General features: G+C 44.1%; 1 protein-coding gene across 2 annotated transcripts in view; it reads left to right on the plus strand.

Annotated features, from left to right (window-relative positions):
- LOC311339389 (A-type voltage-gated potassium channel KCND3-like) overlaps nt 1-5,670 on the plus strand; it is a gene marked incomplete at both ends in the record, with an annotated part of 57,763 nt that extends 52,093 nt beyond the window's left edge. Inside the window, 3 exons of one of the 2 annotated variants that reach the window (XM_084464765.1) lie at nt 2,986-3,078; nt 4,518-4,804; nt 5,436-5,670. In XM_084464765.1, the coding sequence (XP_084320891.1) occupies nt 2,986-3,078; nt 4,518-4,804; nt 5,436-5,670 (615 nt within the window). The remainder of the gene's footprint in view (nt 1-2,985; nt 3,079-4,517; nt 4,805-5,435) is intronic. The other variant, XM_084464766.1, reaches the window with a different exon arrangement.
- Nucleotides 5,671-18,893: the final 13,223 nt, after the last annotated feature.

Below are 18,893 nucleotides of genomic sequence, written 5' to 3' on the forward strand. Positions count from 1 at the left end.
ATGGCTGTTACACAAGCCATGTCTAAGAAAATTGCTGTAGGTGCAAGTAGAGTAGATACAAATGCATTTTCAAATGTATATCTAAAATGGTCCTTACCGTTGCACTGCGACAAGAGATACAATCTCTTGTCAGGATTGGTAAGACACATCACTGTATTTTCAAAATGTCTTCTGGCCACAGGGTGTCACGTTTGCCAGCTGACAGTACAGCCTAACCAAGGCTTGCCGGTTGCTCCCTTGCAACCTATACCTGCGTTCTGTGTATATCATCCCCCTGTATAATTGGCTCACTCCCTCACTCTCCACCTGGTGAGGTGTGGTGAGCATTCTGGCGCAGATTGGCTGCCATGTATCACCCAAGTGGGTGCTACACATTGGTGGTGGTTAGTGAGGTCCTCCTGTCACTGTAAGCACAGAAAAAAAGCTCATTATTCTGTGAACCTTTCAGCATGGTTTTGGTGGATTGTGATGGTAACCAATAACTTTTAACCATCCTTTGTGGTGTCACTCATATCCCTGAGGCCCTCCCACTGAGGGGAATAATAATAGCTTCCAGTATTGTGAAGGGTTTTGTGAAATTCTTGACTTTTGGACTCGCTCAAACACACCAACCAGATCAGGGCTCTAACTTTATATCAGAAGTCTTAAAGCAAGTGCTACAGCAGGGCATCACTCATTGCCCCCTGTAGTGCAAGTCACCCTGAGTCTCAATGTGATGTCGAGAGATTTAACCAGACTCTGAAGTATGTTTTGTGAGCCTATTACCTTGAGTGGGGATGGGGATGAAAAGGTCCCTCTCTTGCTATTTGAGTCCGAGAGCTGGTTCAGGAATCTCTTCGGTTTTAACCCCAACAACACTTGTGTTTGAACATCAAGCGAGAGGCCCTTTGAGTGTACCTTGGGAACGAATGTTACAGACCGACACCTCCTCCTGTACACTGAACCTGTTAATATTAGCATTTTTTAACACAGGCTACACTGTGCTTGTGAATGAGACACACTTACGATGTGGGCATTAAAGTCTTGGTTCTGCTAATCTGCTCCTTGTTGAGGGGTCACCATTGTATGCTTGCTTCTCAGGCACTTATACCATAAAGAATCGCTGTGGTAATCTTGACCTGAATCAACTGGATCACAAAAAGAAGGAGGATGTGCCATGTAGATATTCTGAAGGCTTAACCCCCGAAAGGCTGGTGCTGTCTTGATCCCCTCCTCCCGTGATGGAGAAGTCGGCTGTTGCCTCTCCTTCATTCTTCATACATACATTCTGAAATGCCGGCCCGCCTTCATGCATCTTTCACAGCTGAAAGTAGCAGAAAAAGGCTGAGATCATACGTCTCATTGATTCGTATCGCACCCTGTTCTCTGATAGCTAAACCTACCAAATTGAGCATGGTGCTGATGTTGGTGTCGAACAAAACCTGACAGCTATCCTCTGCCTTGGATGGATGACTGAGTTGATGGAGCGGGGCTACTACCTTTTGTTCGCTACGCAGGTACTGGCAGGTAGACATAAAGACAGACAATCAGACAGCATGGTGGTCCAATTATACAAATGCAGACAATCAGACAGCATGGTGGTCCAATTATACAAATACAGACAATCAGACAGCATGGTAGTCCAATTATACGTAAAGAATAGCTACATCAAGGTGTGATGCCTGTCTACGTTGTGCTTCCAGGCTAACTGATCCTATAGTTTCATATAGCCCTCCCCGAGTTTCAAAAGAAAGAAGATAGTTTTGAACTCCAAACAGTGACCTCATAGCTGCCGCCGGGCTGATGTGCAACACGGAAATGTCAGGGTCAGGCGTGAAATGAGACCAGCAAATCAGCCTCTGACATCGAGAGACACCCGTCCCCTGGTCTCCAAGCAAGCATCACCGCGGCATCAGAAGCACTCTCAGGTGGCAGCCTGTCATCGTGAATGGAGACATAGAACCATAACAAGGCTGTGACTTTTTACTTTTGGGGGTTTTGTGTGGGAAATTGTGTGTCTGGAATCCAAACAACATATCCCAGGGGCCGGTCAACCTGCCATGTGACAGGGGGGGGTGGGGCGGCAGTGGGTTGGGGCACTATGGTCTGTCCGACGATAGTGATATTTTGGGAGCTGTTGTCGACCAGGGACAATGTCGCATTGGTGAAAAAGGACCTCAAAGGTCTGCTTGCCAGTCACATAAATATAAAGGAAATTGTAACAATAACTCTTCCTGGACTACACCACTTATCATTCTCTTCATTTGTATTCATTTGTTTCCTTTATCTGGGTCATTAAATATCAACATTATTTATCTAATTCAATAGCAACATTTTGGAACAAGTCCTCCACACTTTGATTGAGAACAGCCCCCCCAACAACAGATAACAACAGAAGCATTACGGTGTGTTCGGATGCCTAGTTTAGCTGTATCCGTCAAAAGCAGAGCCATTGTGTCATTGTGTGGCTGCCATGTTGAGCCAGACAGTCACTAGGCATGCTGTCGGTCTTGGTGAAGTGTAGTCATTAGCACTGGAGGCAAGATAGAGGGAATGAGCATTCAGTTGGGCCAAATTCATATTAGCAACAAGCACTGACTTATTGGCCTGTATGTCATTTACATACAAACAAGAAGAGTGAGACCATGAGAGGGAAGTCAACAACAAACATGACCCAGTATTTCATGCTCAGAACCTGAGAGGAGGCGTCATGCTGTCGCTCTCTGCTCGGGAGTCCTGCAGTAAAGTACTTCTGATGGATCCAATAAGACTCGATCCAAATCTCTCTCTGCAGGAGGTCAAATATATTTTGACCTTCAAAGCAAAGGCCGGAGTAAAAGTTACCCTATGGCAATACTTCTTAACTAAACGTGTGTGTGTGTGTGTGTGTGTGTGTGTGTGTTTGTATGGGTGTGTGTGTGTGTGTGTGTGTGTGTGTGTGTGTGTGTGTGTGTGTGTGTGTGTGTGTGTGTGTGTGTGTGTGTGTGTGTGTGTGTGGCCGTCCAGGGTACAGAGGCGGATGAGCAGAAACTGAGTAAGAGCGTGTCTCTGTTGGAGAGTCAACACTACCACCTGCTGTACTGTCTGGAGAAAACCACAGTGAGTACACGACCACAGCGTTGTTCAGCTCCTCTCCCCATCCCTTACGCCACACATGCTGCTCCACACACGTGCGTACCTCACGTGAATCCATCCCTAAATGAGCATTATGGATTCAGACCCAGTTTAGAGGAGGATGAAACCCTAAAAAATTCTTATATTTTCAACAGCTGAAGAAATACTTATTTTGCGTGAATATAGAAATAAGAAGATGACATGATGATGTACCAGGGAATTTCCCGCGTTATCAAGTCACTGTGACTACTAATCTACTTTGCATATGTAACGTTTACTCACGTTACATATTTTTACTATTTACGTTACATATTTTTACTATTTCTCTTTTGGGTTGCATTACAAGTATGAGATGATATTTGCACTCTGTGTGCTGTGGGCTCCAAAAATTAGTGGACCATTCTTAAAGGTCCCATGACATGCCACCAGCTGATCAGTGTTTAAGTGTTTCTGGTGTCCTGATATCTATATATCCATGACTCATACTGACGTGTTTATGCTTTAAAACCTGACTGTTCATCATTCTCTGCCATGTTATAATAATGTTGACTTGAAACTGCATGACTTTACACTTCAAGGATTTGTCCCAGCGACAACCAGAAACAGTATTTCCCTCATTTCACATTGTTTCATCGTCAAAGTCTGCAGAGTTTGTGAATTGGAAACATTTTACATGTACTGTTTAACTTTTTCCTTGCAACTTCTGAAAGGATGTGATATGTTTTCAGAGGTATTCTCTTTGACTAGAGATCTATAAGTACAAACTGACCCCGGGTCAGATGCTTCTGCTGTCTGCCGCACTGTCAGCTTTGGGCAGTCCCAGATCAGATTTAGCTCCCGTTGTGATCCAGTGATCCAGACCACATCCCAAGGTGGTCGGACACAACAAAATGATCAATTACTTTGTTTGTTTCAAATTCTATTCTCTCTCTCTCTCTCTCTCTCTCTCTCTCTCTCTCTCTCTCTCTCTCTCTCTCTCTCTCTCTCTCTCTCTCTCTCTCTCTCTCTCTCTCTCTCTCTCTTTCTCTCTGAGTTATCTCACGCAAACAGTTATGGCCTCAGTCTGGATAGTTAAGGCCAAAAACATATTGAAATAAAACACTTTAAAGTATTTCAATTGGAGCAAACTGGTTTATGGTAATCGTGCACTCAATAATTGTCCCTTAGTGTAACATGTGAAAGGCTGGGACCTTGAGGACATTCAGCATGAGCATGTTGACCTGGTTTCTCCGGAACAGCTCACATATGTCGTTTAAGTGAGCTTCTTCTCTTGGTTACTCCATCTGGTTTGTCTCTACATTATCCTCATCTCTCTCGCTCTCTCTCTCTCTCTCTCTCTCTCTCTGTCTCTGTCTCTCTCTCCCTCTCCCTCTCCCTCTCTCTCTCTCTCTCTCTCTCTTCCTTAACCTCTCTCCCCCCCCCAGGCCCATGAGTTTGTGGATGAGCAGGCCTACGAGCAGAACAGCCTGGAGACGGCGCTGCAGAGCTACACCTCGCCAAGCCCCTCCCCTTCCTCCAGCCACGGAGACTCCACCTCCACCTGCTGCGGCTGCAGGGCCCGGAGGAAGAACACCGCCCTCCCGGAGCCAGACCCGGACCCAAGCCCAGGGTCCCAGCCACCCTACCACCACCACCACCCACAGCGGGGCCCCCTACAGGAGCTCAGTGCCATCCATATACAGTGTGTGGACCCCGCGTCACACAAGACCAGGTGGGACGTGTGGGACAGCAGCCTGGCTTGGGGTTGCTTTACTGTGAACGTCTGAGGGACAAATGTTTTCCCGCGCTCACTATTCGAGATAGCTTTAACAGTACCAAACGCTGCCACTTGAGGGCACTGTTTTCATACCTCGTCCATTTTGAATAGTTACATTTTAAATTAAAAAAAATAAATAAATAAATTCATTTATTATTTTTTTATTCGTTATGAAGTGTATTTTTGGGAAGGGATGGGGCATCTTGAGTCTTACGTTCTGGCCATAATTAGGCCAATCAGAAAAAAGATATTGAAATAATTATTTTTAAAATGTGAAGAGAAAATCTTAAGTGGGGGCAGTCCCTACATATTTAGTTTGACCTTGGAACTGAGGAACCCTGGTGTTTTTTGCCTGACTTATATTGGTTGCCTTTTACCTTTATTTCCATCCATCTATCCATCCGTCCGTCTGTTCATCAAATCATCCCTCCTTTGCTTCATCTTTCCATCCGTCCTTCCATCCCTCCATCTATACATCTGTCTGTGTCCATCCATCCATCTATACATCTGTCTGTGTCCATCCATCCATCTGTCCGTCTGTCTGTCCATCCCTCCCTTTGTCTGTCCCGTCCATCCCTCCCTCAAGCCGCAGCAGTCTGAACCAGAAGGCCGAGGACGGAGGCCGGATCAACTGCCGGCGGGGCCAGGTCACCACGGCGATCATCAGCCTCCAGACGCCCCCGGCCCTGACCCTGGAGGGAGACGGCCTCCACGGGGCCCCCCACCAGCGCCGGCCGCCCCCTCCTCCCGTCCCCCCCCAGGCCCCCCCCAGCATCCAGACCATGAGCAGCTCCCACATAGTGAAGGTCTCCGCCCTGTGACTCCCCCACTCGATCACTCTCCCCCCCCCCCCCCCCCCCCGGGGGAGGCAGAGCCCAGAGGGGGGGGAGTGAGATGTGAGGGAGGAAGCCTAAGATATCATTAGTATTGGCTTGACAGGGTCCCGTGTCTCTGTGTGCCGTCAGCCGCCAGCAGGTCGCTTTGGTGGTGCAAGAGGAAGAGGCACGAAGGACGAAAGTATTAGGGGTGTGAACATATTCTGTAAGCCACAGGTAGATGTAGAATGAATATCTGGATTTTTTTCACTTTTTCTTCTTGGGTTTAAAAGGGAGATCTTGAGAATTGGCCAGTGCCGGTGCAATCACGGTATTCCTTTAAAATGTGACAGAGAGACACATGCTGTGCCACAAAAGATGCTGAAGTAGAGAGAGAGGCCATAATACACTCTAGACTGTGTGTTCCTTTGAAGATGGATAGACACAAAGGATTGACTTCATATGTATTGTTTTATAGTGTTTTCTTTGTCTCAACTCAACAACTTGAAAAAAAAAAAGCATAATGTAAGTGTACATTTATTTTCAGTATCATATGCACAAATACGTAAACTGTGTCTGTGTGTGTGTGTGTGTGTGTGTGTGTGTGTGTGTGTGGGTGTGTGTACGCACAATTTTTGTATGCGAGTGCAAACTAAACTGCAGACTTAACTAGACTTTTTAGAAGTATAGACCGCAGTAACAAAAACCAAACATAATAAGGCAACAGTCCACCTTTGAAATGACTGTGAAGTAATAAGGTTGATTTGTTTCATTAGTTGTCTTTTATGCTTAGGAAGACAGAAGAGTTTGTGACCTTCCCTGGCTGCAAGACAACTTTAAAGAGACTCATCTGTGAAGATTCAAGAAATGTGAAAACACAAACCATGTCTTCAAGTATAATTATTAGTATTTGTTATAACTGCTTTTTGTCGTGTGCGGAGTAGTGAGTAGTAATGCCGTCTCGAATGGCCTTGTGTTTAAGGCCGTTAAAGTGAAATATGACTTTAATTTGTATTTCTTTCTTTCATGTGCATTCAGTGATGTTGCATTTTGTTTTTTGTTTACTTGTTTGTCTTTGTTTTGGATATGAAAATCAACGAACATGGAATTCACTTTCAATGCAGTCCAATAAATAATTAGTTTGCTACTTGTAACTGAAGCGAAAAGATGTGATTATTTAAATGGTTACAGATTATGTGAATGACATCTGAACCTCTGTAGTGGTTTTCAAACGTTGGGTTTCAAATACTGGTGGACTAGATATTTCTTCAGAATTATACAGAAATGTGTGGCACTTGCAGTATCTTTGAAATTGCACAATGGTCATTTTGATGGTCACAGCCATCCAGACAGAAAACATTGGTTCACCATGAATACAGTGAATGCATAATGAGTTTTTTGACCTGTGTCGCTCATTTTTTACTTATACATATTTAGTAAGCTAAATATGAGATATGTTGATGATGTAAGGGATAATCACAGAGAGGCAGGGCAATAAACAGCTTGATCGTGGACGGGCATATCAAACTGTTTATTGCCCTGCCTCTCGGTGATTATCCCTTACGTACTGTATGGAAGTTTTTGGAACCTTGGCCGGCAGTGGCTTGTCACAAATGATCTAGGAGTCTCCAGGAGTAGGTAATTTACTTCCTTTGGGTGATTTAGTCATTTTAGTTTTTTTCATGTCGTCTTATGTTCATTTAAAAAATGTCAAAGTATTATTCCATCAGCTGCCGTTCAAGCTCAGAATGTTTTGTTGTCTATCAGTTATGTGTATCTAAGGCTGAATACATCCAAAGTGTTTTGCTCGATGCTTTCCCCTTTAAGGAATATATATCATTGAAAATGGCCGGTGAAACCAAATAATTGGAATTACCGTTATAATGATGGGTGGGTTTTAGCCTAAAACCCACCCATCATTATAGAGTGGTCCAACCTAAAACCTTCAGGTTGTCCTAACCTATGGACTTCATAGCTGCCTGTTTGAAATAGTGGTCCAATGCGCTATGGGTAATCTCAATGTTTATTGGTCTTATTTTGTTTATCAGAGTAATAATTAAGGCAGTTTTATTTTGTGCTTATTTTATTTATGTTTTGTTGTAACAGTCCAATCAAGCAAATCAAGTATTATTGTGAAGATTACTTTCTCTCACTATCATGGCTGAACAATAAATAGGCCATACCATGTTTAATGCGCTTCTCAAAAGGGCTTGTAAGGCTGGTATTTTGGGGGTTTGTATGAGTGGCAGTAAGTCCAGTGGATTTAAGAGGGTCACTTTTTTCAAAGTCTTGGCAATGTTGTGCTCTTGTTTGTTCCTTATCTCTCCTTTGTTTCCTGGCTTCTCCGTCCGTTGTGCTGCTTATTTTATATGTTTGTTGGTGTTGTTATTATTGGTTATCATTAAGATTTCACTCATGTCCCAACAACTATGATGTGATGAGAAATTAAAATGTGTCTCCAATTGATCTGCACATCCTCTGACTCCTATCTCCTAAACAGGGTGGATACAGGGCAGTTTCTGACCAACTGGGGTCTCTAACCCACATACCACTGTGGCGGGGGGCACCTCCTTGCCCGACACACTCGACATATAAAACCTCTTTCTCAATTTTCATAAATTCTCAAATTAATACAAAGGCAGTTGAAATTTGGATTTCATTTCAACATATTATAATACAAACAAATGTGTTATGTGCACTTTCACATTTGATCATACCAAAAATGTTGAAAGAAATGGGCTAAACCGTCCTCCCACTCTAATGAATTAAGATGGTCCACCTGGTTGATTGAAATGCTGGATAGATTATTAATGTTAATAGCATTTTGTGAAGCTTGTGAAGAACAATCCCCGTTCACAGATCTGTTTGAGGTTTCACCTGATGTCACACACCGGGTGTGGATGAGAATATTGGCTTTTTGAGCTTCTACTGTCCAGGGTTCAGTTCAGATGAGACAGAGGTGAGTTTTCCTGTGTGATACTTTTATTTTAGGTTGTTATTCGAACCATAAACTCTTGGCTAGAGAGAAAAAGGGACATGGGTGGTACGTTTTGATATGTTATGCAGAAATAAAAAGGCAGAGCACCTGGTAGACAGACAGACATGCAGACCAACCGATAGATATGGATAGATAGACGAAAATCGTATCCTGAAGACTCTAATTATCAAATGGTTGGTTTAAGAGTTATTTGTCACGGTAGAATTTCCATTTTATTTTGTATGTAATTTGGCCAACTACATTTTGTTAGAAATCTAGAAATGAATGCCTGTTCTATGATTGTCAATACCATCAATACCATAAACAGAACAAGAGACAACCAATATGAAAACATATTCTCTGTCAGTCAAACCATGTTTATATTAAATTCTGAATTAATATCCGTCTTGTGATAACCAATGTGAACTTGAGTTTCAGCCTCTCAGGGTTCTTGACCACATACTGGATTCTGGAGTAAAAGTTCTGATGGTTAAGATCTGGTTAGCATGTCCAATCTTTTACATAGTAAACGGCGTGTTTCATTCACCACATGCTGAAATCTGGAGTAGGCCTAAAAGTTTCTATGATGAAGACCTTGTTAGAACCTTCAATCTTTGACATTGCAAACGGTGTGTTTCATTCACAGCTTGCTTACTGCTGTGACAGGAGGGAGCGGAGAAGGTGGATGAGATGCAGCACTTTGTGGAACTGCTGAGGTGATTGCTGCAGCAGTTTGCCGGCCATCACACCGCAGGACAGCATCACTGCTCACCATGGCAACGCTGAGCAGCACCAGCCGGAAAATCTCTGTGAAAAGATACATTTTTATACACAATGATGGATGAAACACGTCATGGAAAGATGAGAAGGAGTTCAGCGGACGCAGAGTTGATTATAACACGTTTGGTCTTGATTTGTATAGGGTTAGGACATATGGGCTAACACTAACCAGAGTGTAAAGAAACATATTTAACAATGCGCTTATTTCAACACAAACCAAGCCAGTTTATTTCAGGGTGAGACACAAACACTGAAAGATTCACACCTCGAAATTTCATAATTAATACACTTTTCACGTTGCAGAGTTTTTAACAGATGAAAGCAGTGTGCGAAATACCCTTCAATATTCGGGAGGGTCCCCATCTCCCGATTGTTGCGCAATATCGATCTAAATTTTTCTCATGCAGAAGGCCTATACTATAGGTATAGGCCGTATAGCACACTTAGCAGACGTCAAGGCGCAAAGTCAAAGTACTTTGTGGGCGGTTCTATGGCGCTGTTGCTATTATGACGGCGAGATAAATGAGCTTTGCGCCCGGCGCAAATCTAAAATGGGTCGGGCTGAAACCCGTAGGTGTGTTTTGGGCGTAACATGCAATAAACCAATGAGAGGGCATCTCCCATCCCCTTTAAGAGCCAGCGCATTTTGACTTGACGAGTTGATTTTTTACAGCGCATGACTGAATTTTTGACATAAGCGCTTGACTGCATGACCACATGAATTTCAAACTTCAAATGGCTCAGTTCATGGCCAAATAATAGGCATAATTAAGACATGGAATAGCGTTTTCTTCTCCAACTTCAGAAACACTGATTCGTCATGTAAATTGCGGCAAAGACAACTTAAAACATATGCGGACGCGGTCCTCGATGGCCGCAACTGTGGGTCTATTTAATGATATGCGGCAATACATTAACAAACATCGTTTGTTACCAGTATTGTATACATTATCGTTGTCGACTTGTGCTCATAATATGCATGTGTTAATATACATCGCCATGGACTGCATTATGCGTTAGGGCCTACGTGTTTAATTTGCGTGTGTTTAGACAGATTGGTACGCACACACACGCGCACCAAGCATCAGCCGCATTCATTCATTCTTTTAAACACTCACTCGCGGTAAAACAATGTTTTCTCACGATCAAATAGGCCTACTCATCAATCCTAAAAGTAATGGGCTTGTACACGATGTCTGGGTCAAGAACATGTTTGCTGTACGGTGTTTGCAGATGCATTGATTTAAAAGTATAACTTACCGCCGTATCAGCTGTTCTTTCCCAAATCATTTAACCAATCATTTACCCTAAAACTAGATTTTGTTTTGGAAGCCTGGAATATACTTTGCTCGAATGTATTGTGGCGACCGTGGGCGTGGTCGCCGTGTTCCAGGTGCCGCAAAGGATACTGGGACAATTGTTTTAGGATTGTAGTCCGACACCATGAGTGAGAGTGCTGTTTGTGTTGGGCAGATGTGCCGTGTTTTCTATTATGTATACCGCATTTCCACCGCCAGTACCAGCTCGACTCGACACGCCTTTTTTGCGTTTCTATTGGCAAAAAAAAATTGTTGTTTTTTTAGTAGGCCTATTACCTCCGTCGAGGTTCCAAGCGAGCGGAGTAGGTAGTTTTGTGTGACGTAAATAGGCTGCTGGTAACTGATTGGCCAGCGGCTGTAAATGGGAATAATCACTCAAAGTTAAGTTGTGTCCGGCGTGGTTGGAGTCCACGAACCCGCTCCCGAGGGGGACACTGATCAGCGTTTCGCCGTGTGTGTCGCTCCTTTGCCGGGGCTAGAGTTACTGTGCGTTCACACCAAAAGACACACGTTTCGCCTGTTCGCGCGAACAGGCGAATGTTGCTGCGTGACAAATCGTCAACATCCGAATCAATCGACAAATCACACCGGCTGTGTGAAGTTGCCCCTCCCCCCCGCCCCTCATACCCCCAAAATCATTCGAAAATAGTTTGGATCCCATATTCAACATTCGCGGGGATCCCCGAATGTTGATCCCCGGTCGCAGGAGCGCGCAGCATGCATTGTTTCCAGTGCATTCATCCCGTGCATGTGCGCTTCGATTTCACCCCGTTCACCCAAAGCTGAAAGCAAACTAAAGCATTAAAAGTAGGCCTACATGCTTTTATAATGTTTGTCCATCAACGAGTTGAAAACAAAAACATGTACTTTTAATTCAGCCTTGGGTGAACGGGGTGAAATCGAAGCGCACAGCACGGGATGAATGCACGGGATGCATGCTGCGCGCTCCTGCGACCGGCGATCCCCGGCCGCGAATGAATGAACGAATGTTGAATATGGGATCCAAACTATTTTCGAATGATTTGGGGGGTATGGGGGGCGGGGGCAACATCACACAGGCGGCGCAGTATCCGAGTCATTTCTGAACTTATATATTATACATATTATTATATATTATGGCGACCATCAAAATACATTGAATGACACTTGCGGCATGTTGATGCAATCATTTGGGGGGAATTCAGTTTAACTAAGTCATTTCATTTGACATAATGTAAGATACCCACCTCCGTCGTGTAGGATAGCCTATTCTCTTCTTTCAAGACTCCAGAAAGTAAGTTTGCTTGGATAGGTCCCAGTGTAGTTTGAAAAGTGCACCCCCTGCCGGCGACTTTCATTGGTTTATGCTGCAATTTTGTCCCGCCCACAGACGCTCTGCGTCATACGGATACGAATCACTTTAGCTACACATGTACCACCTAGACGTGTAGCAAAAGTAGGCCTACCCGCAGGAAAAAAGTTGAGTTGACAAGAGTTGAGACTCGTAGCAGCAGTTTCGATCAGTTGTATCGATGCACTTGTGCTCGCTCATTAAAATGCTCAATGAACATAGCGATCTATATAATTTTATTTATGAGGAAATATTTCACAGATGTGCAACTTCTGATGCATTAGTTCACATTTGGGTTTACGAATACACGAATGTTGTGCACGTTCTCAGATTATGAAACACGGGTGTGCGAATGTGTTTTGCACCAACTGCGCTGCGATGATTGTAGCAAAAGTGGCAAGCGCATGACTCTTTAAAGTTGTGATGCACAGGATAGGATTTGTGCACCTGTAACAAAGGACTTTGTGAACTCGTAGGTCCGTGTACGAAGTATAATTCATTTACAGTTGTTCACGTTGTATAATGAAACAGGCCAGTTTAGGGGGTATTGCCTAATTTCATTGTCCGAGACGTGCAATGCAATTCAGCGCGCCAAAGCGTCAGCTTGTTTCATTAACCAAGTTGTACAATGATATTTGAACATGGAAGTCGAGAGCCGGAAACAGAGACAGAGAACCCAATTCGGTGTTTAGCTAGGCTAGTTGCACACGTCTTTTTTATGTAGACTAGCCTAGTCAAGGCCTGCGGTTCGATGAATACTTTTCTATTAGATGTAGGTACCCAATGTGTTCGCGTTATCCATACAGCATGGCATTTTCATGCATTTTAATTGCCCATAGATAGGCTACACCAGCGGTCCCCAACCACCGGGCCATTCAGATCTTAGCAGATCTTAGCTAGATTCCTGACCGGGCCTATGGCCGGCGGCGGAACCCCGACCGCGGAGCCCTCCGGCGGCGGAGCTAAGATCTGAATATTAGCCTCAGCTTGATGATTCGGATCTTAGATTATGGTAGGTGAAAAGTTTGGACCCCTGGGCTACACTATCCATTGGAAATTGACACTGTTTCTCGTCGGTGAGTTCGCCTTAGCACTACAGGCATCATGCACTTAGCACGTGATCAGACCACCAGCTCTGTCCTTGGAGTTGTTGGTCGTAGCACATTGAGACTAGTGCCGCGATTAGTCGACCGCCTATTTATTTTTGTTCTCCCGTCAAACGGCTCACTGTAAGTTCACCTCCGCACATGTCTGTGCGCTGTGCGCGCCCTGCTGGTTAATCTGCTATCCTCTTTCTTCCCCCTCCCCCCGCCTTCACTGCTTTGATATGAAAAATGGCTGAGGCAGGTGAGTCCTCCGAATCAAGTCGAGTATTTCAGGCCAACTGGTAAAGGAGTGTCACGGCTTTCAAACACACAAACCATAAAGCCTATGGACGCCTCAGAACGGACTAGTCAACGCGCTGCGGCATCACTCGGGCAGGTGTGTGTGTGTGTGTGTGTGTGTGTGTGTGTGTGTGTGTGTGTGTGTGTGTGTGTGTGTGTGTGTGTGTGTGTGTGTGTGTGTGTGTGTGTGTGTGTGTGTGTGTGTGTGTGTGTGTGATTTCAAAGTAACAAACTCAAAGCCGATGCATGCATCCAAAACTATTCGTTCAAAACCAAATAAACAACAAAAACAGCGTCCCTTATTCGCTTTAAATACTTTATTTACCGCGCCGTATTAATTCCCAAGTTTTGAAAAGAAAAGAAAGTATTTGAAGCGAATAAGCGACGACACACACGCACGAACACACGTGCACGCACGTTCATTCACGCAAGCAGGCACCCACTACAACCTGGAGAGGCTGTAAATGCTTTTAAAAATGATAATGGCTATAGACAATTTTTGACAGATTACAAATTCTCCCAATTTACTTACTATTCCTCTGTACATATTTGTTTTTTCCTGCATTTATACAGATTTGTGAGGAGTTTTTCTGTATTACAAACAAAGATCTACTCGGAACATTCAGAGCTGCTGTAGAAAAATATGCGCCCCTACTGCTGAGTTTGTACCGCGCCCGAAAAACAGAGTTTGGCAAGGACCTGAAGGAGATACTGAGAAAGCTTGATGAGGTGTGTGCACAATACAGTACCAAACAATACTTTTGCCCAGATGAAATTCAATCTGTTGAATTACAATTAGTCTTGCTATTATTAGAGCTATCTTTCTGTTTTTTCTTTTTTTCTTTGAGACCACCAACATCGTCAGACACGGCAAGGAAGCAGCCATGAAAGGACTTCCTGTGTTCCTACGTGAAGATCCTAATCTACTTTTCAAGCAGTGTCTTGTAAGTATTAATGGTCATTAATATAAATTTTACAAGCATAGAGATACAATTGTAAAATGAAGATACTGTAATTGAAAATACTACACAAGTAGAAAATCTGAAAGTTTATTTCTGTTTCGCCCTCGGACTGCTTGAGAGAGGGAAGGGAAGTTAATTGCCTGTCTTATATAAAAGATTATTGGTTGTGAAGTGAGTCCCTCTAGCACATTTGACAGGGGTTTCAGATTATACCATGAGGAAGATGCTGCTTTGATATACAGGTTGTTGTCGGCAGATGTTAGACCGAGGCTACCTGCTTTGGCTAGAACTAGGGGGCTAGATCACAGCCATATCACTCACCACCTGTCAGGTCATTCTTTTGATACTAGTGATTAGGTCTAGGCCTCTACAGGCTACAAGCTATTATTTTTCTTACAGTCCGAGTCAAATGTTCTGGGCCACATAACTACAAGGGTGATATACTCTTCTACATTGGGTTGGAACCATTTCCTTGGTTTTGTGGACATTGCAGGTTATGCTGGTGAGCTGGCACGCATCTCACAGGGGTGAATTATACCATAGATTATAGATAGATAGATTATACCATGAGGGAAGATGCTTTTATTGAGCTGGCTCCTCTCTGCTCTTTTATCTGTTTAATTGTGCGCTATGCATGATGGTGGAAGTTCAGTTTGTATTATTTGTTTAAATTTCTTGGTTGATGCTTTTGCCCAACAGAATGTAGAGTAGGTTTAAAGTTTAGGATCACTTTGAATGTTCTTGTTTTCAATGGAAACACACATGAGTTATCCTGCATAGGAAATATAGGAGACCAAATCCTGTCTTTATTAATTTTTTCCAGATTCATATGGCGGTCTTATCATGGTAAACTAGCTCATTGTCAGGTGTTTAACAGCGACACACACTCTGAGACAGTAAAGAAAGACGGGTCCTAGCTGCTACGCACGTTTGATGTGCTCTCACCGTTCTCATGCACACAATTGTTTTTTTAATACATAAATTAAAGGCTTGCGGTTTGTCCACAATGCGGCCTATTTGCGGGAAATTACGGTAGTGTAGTTTACATAGTTTTCATAGTTATCAGCCTACGTGCTGCTGAGAAGACCAGAGTTTTTTTACAACACCCTCAGGGGTCGCATAGCTATTGGATCATGAGGAGATATTAGCTGAATGCTAGGAAATGTTATTTGTTTAAAGGTCCCATGGCATGCTATTTTATGGATGCTTTAATAAAGGTGTTAGTGGGCCCCTAATACAGTACTTGAAGACGTTCAAGAAATTCAGCCTTGGTGCAGAGTTACAGCCACTACGAGCCAGTCCCACAATGAGCTCTCCACAAACGTGCCGTTTTTAGAGGCGGGTCAAGGTGGAGGGTGGGAGTGTGGCCCTGAGCAGCTTGCAGCCACGGTACCATGCGCTAGTGTTTACAGTGGAACACTGAACACTCTGGGTGCTCCGGCGGGAGTCCTGGAGCTCTATATCTAAATAATATCATATTATATTTAGATATCTATATAATATATATTATCATGGTCAAAAGCTGTTTGCGCCTCTGTATGATATTATGAATCTCAAACGACTGCGACGGGTTCTCAGACGCCTCTGGTTCTTCCACTTCCACGTCAATATTAAGTAGGCTACAGACTCAACGGAGAAATGAAATGGAGGAGAAGGGGATTGTTGCCCGCGATTGTTGCCCGGGGTTGTCTGCGTCGGGTTGGTTGAGAAGGAATTGGGAACCGCGACATGGAGGAGAAAAGGATTGTTGCCCAGGATTGTCCGTCGGAGCCCCGCGGAACGCTGGCCGCCCCCGGGGCTGCCCGCCCAGCCCTGCTGCCACGGCAGCGGTCCGTCGGAGCCCCGCTGCCCGCTGGCCACCCGCGGGGCTACCTGCTGAACGCTGGCCAACCCCGGGGCTGCCCGACCAGCCCCACTGCCCGCTACAGCGGGGCTCCGACGGACAATCCTAGGAAACAATCCTTTTTTCCTCCATGTCGCGGTTCCCAATTCCTTCTCAATCAACCCGACGCAGTCTAGTCTTTTCACCAAATGGGAGCTTTATGCAAGCTTGCGTTATTGTGTTGCATGTTATGCGCCATGAAGGCCGCCTCATACCTCCGGATCCGGACGAAATTTGTCTGTCCATACTAAACGTTGTCTCCGGGACTACCCTTCATACGTCCATCCGGTTTCAGTGTTATGGATGTTACGCAAAACAACCTCTAGAGAGCAGTGACTGTCGTGTATAAAATGACCGGCATCGACAATCGCAAACATGGTATCTGTAGAGGAGATGATTATGCTCTGTGTCATCCGGCACAAAGTGTACATGGAGGTGGCATGTGGCACCCCTCACCAACCTGCAGATTCTCTGCTCAAAATTTAAATTCAAAAAAGTTTTATTGGCATAAAAAATATACATTTGCATTGCCAAAGCAGTCAAACAATAAAATTATAAGGTCAAGTATATAGTATAATATAAGTATATCAGTTATTATAGGCCTACTACTCTCGTGGTTGGGACTTCTGCCTCTACTGCCGCCTTGATCTCCGGTGGTAGTGCTCCGGTTTGTCCGGAGCACTCCGGATTCGTAAGCTCAGAGGCGACGGACCCACTGACGGACGACCTCCGGGACCAGACAAAAGCGTCTGTATCCGTATTTACCGTAGGGTGTGAATGGGCCTTTACACCAACAGCGGAACGGTTATCCAAATAACAAAGAACACTTGCGTTACAGTGTGTATTCACACACACACATGTGGCGCTCGCACGGTCCTAGCTCATTGTCTCATTGGCGGGCCAAATTCTCTGGGCGGGCCAAGCAGAGAAAGGGGAGGTAACCTGGCCCCATATGACGTCATATGGGGCCGGAAGCCAAATCGAAGCGTTTCAGCGTTCCTTTTTTCAAAGACGGCGCAAGATAGCTACTTCTCGGTTTACACCTAACGCAATTTTTAGCTACTGGGGGACCATAGGGAGGCTAGGGGAACTCAACTTAATGTTAGAAAACCTCAAAGTGAAAATTTCATGCTATGGGGCCTTTTAAATGGCTTATTAATTCATAGGGCTCCTTTTTAGGTATAGGCCCATTTGATTGTTGTTTCTGCTGATCAGGTGCACCAACCCATTGCAGCAGCAAATTTGATGATGGAGGTGTGATTGCTGCTCTGCAGCGGGTGCATCGCAGAGCCGTATATAGAGAGAGTTCTGCCAACTGAAATCATGGGTGCCATCTTGTAGACCCAAGTCAGCTCACTGTACAACGTCTGCCAATGGAACGAAGATGGGATGTTGCAACAAATCGCTCATTATCATCATAAACTGTTTGTGAATGTTAAAAGGTTTCTCATACTTTGCTAAAATATAAACGCATTTACAAATATATCATGTTGAACGTCTCGAGAAGACAGACAATTATGCCTACATCACCTACAGGGCTCCAGACTAACTTTTTCACAGGTAGCACTGGTGCCACCTAGCTTTTCATTTAGTAGCACCAAAACAAATTAGGTAGCACCATATTTTTCTTTGTATAGCGTGTTATTAATACATGACCTTATGTTTATGAAAGATTGACAAATAAATAGATAGAGATAGAGAATAAAAATAAAGATAGATAAACGCCTTAAATTAAGCACATAACATGGAATATTTATATTTACACACACACACACACACACACACACACACACACACACACACACACACACACACACACACAATTCTGTGTGTTTTTATAAGATACCTGGGCATGATGGCATTAAATAATAATTTAATTCTAACGGAAATTATAATTAACCTATAGAGCATTTTTCCATATAGTTATTATCATTTGGCTATATGAGACACACTCCTTACCTTCTGCATGGGCATGTTCAACCACAATATGGCCAATAAGAATATTGGTTTTCCATCTTCAACGATACGGGCATATATAATCTTGCATTATATATGCGATTTGTCAGTGGAACCGTCAAGCATGAACGAGAGGTAGGGGGCGGATGCGACTTTGTCAGCGGTCTTTCCCTTGAGTGTGTCTGCTATAACTACCACAAATTGTGCACACGCAGTGTCGTTGGAATATGTGGGGTTGACGTTCAGTCCGTTATTCTTCATCATTTTGTGAACGGGAGTTCCTCTTTAGCGATGTTGTAGGCGGTGTTAAACTAGATGATCATTTGTTCATTCTCCGCCGAGCGATTGGTCTCATCTATCCAATTAAATGAGGTGGGGAGAGACTGGGAGCTTCATTCTTGTGCTTTTGGCTTTCATTGTGTAATTTTAATGACTGAACTTTGAATTGTGTAGACCCATTTACAAAATGTGTTTTGCCTGCAACGGACGGGCCACATGTCCTGCAGTACACACACCATGGTTTGTCCCTCATAACGCAACCACGGGAACTGCGCCAGCCATTTTTGTTGAAAACAATACTTTTTTTTTTCTCCCCACTGCCCCCCGCCTCTTTCGCCAACCTGTCACTCAGTACGTTT

Source organism: Micromesistius poutassou, assembly GCF_964030765.1.
Source record: "Micromesistius poutassou genome assembly, chromosome: 2".
NCBI classification, from domain to species: Eukaryota; Metazoa; Chordata; class Actinopteri; order Gadiformes; family Gadidae; genus Micromesistius; species Micromesistius poutassou.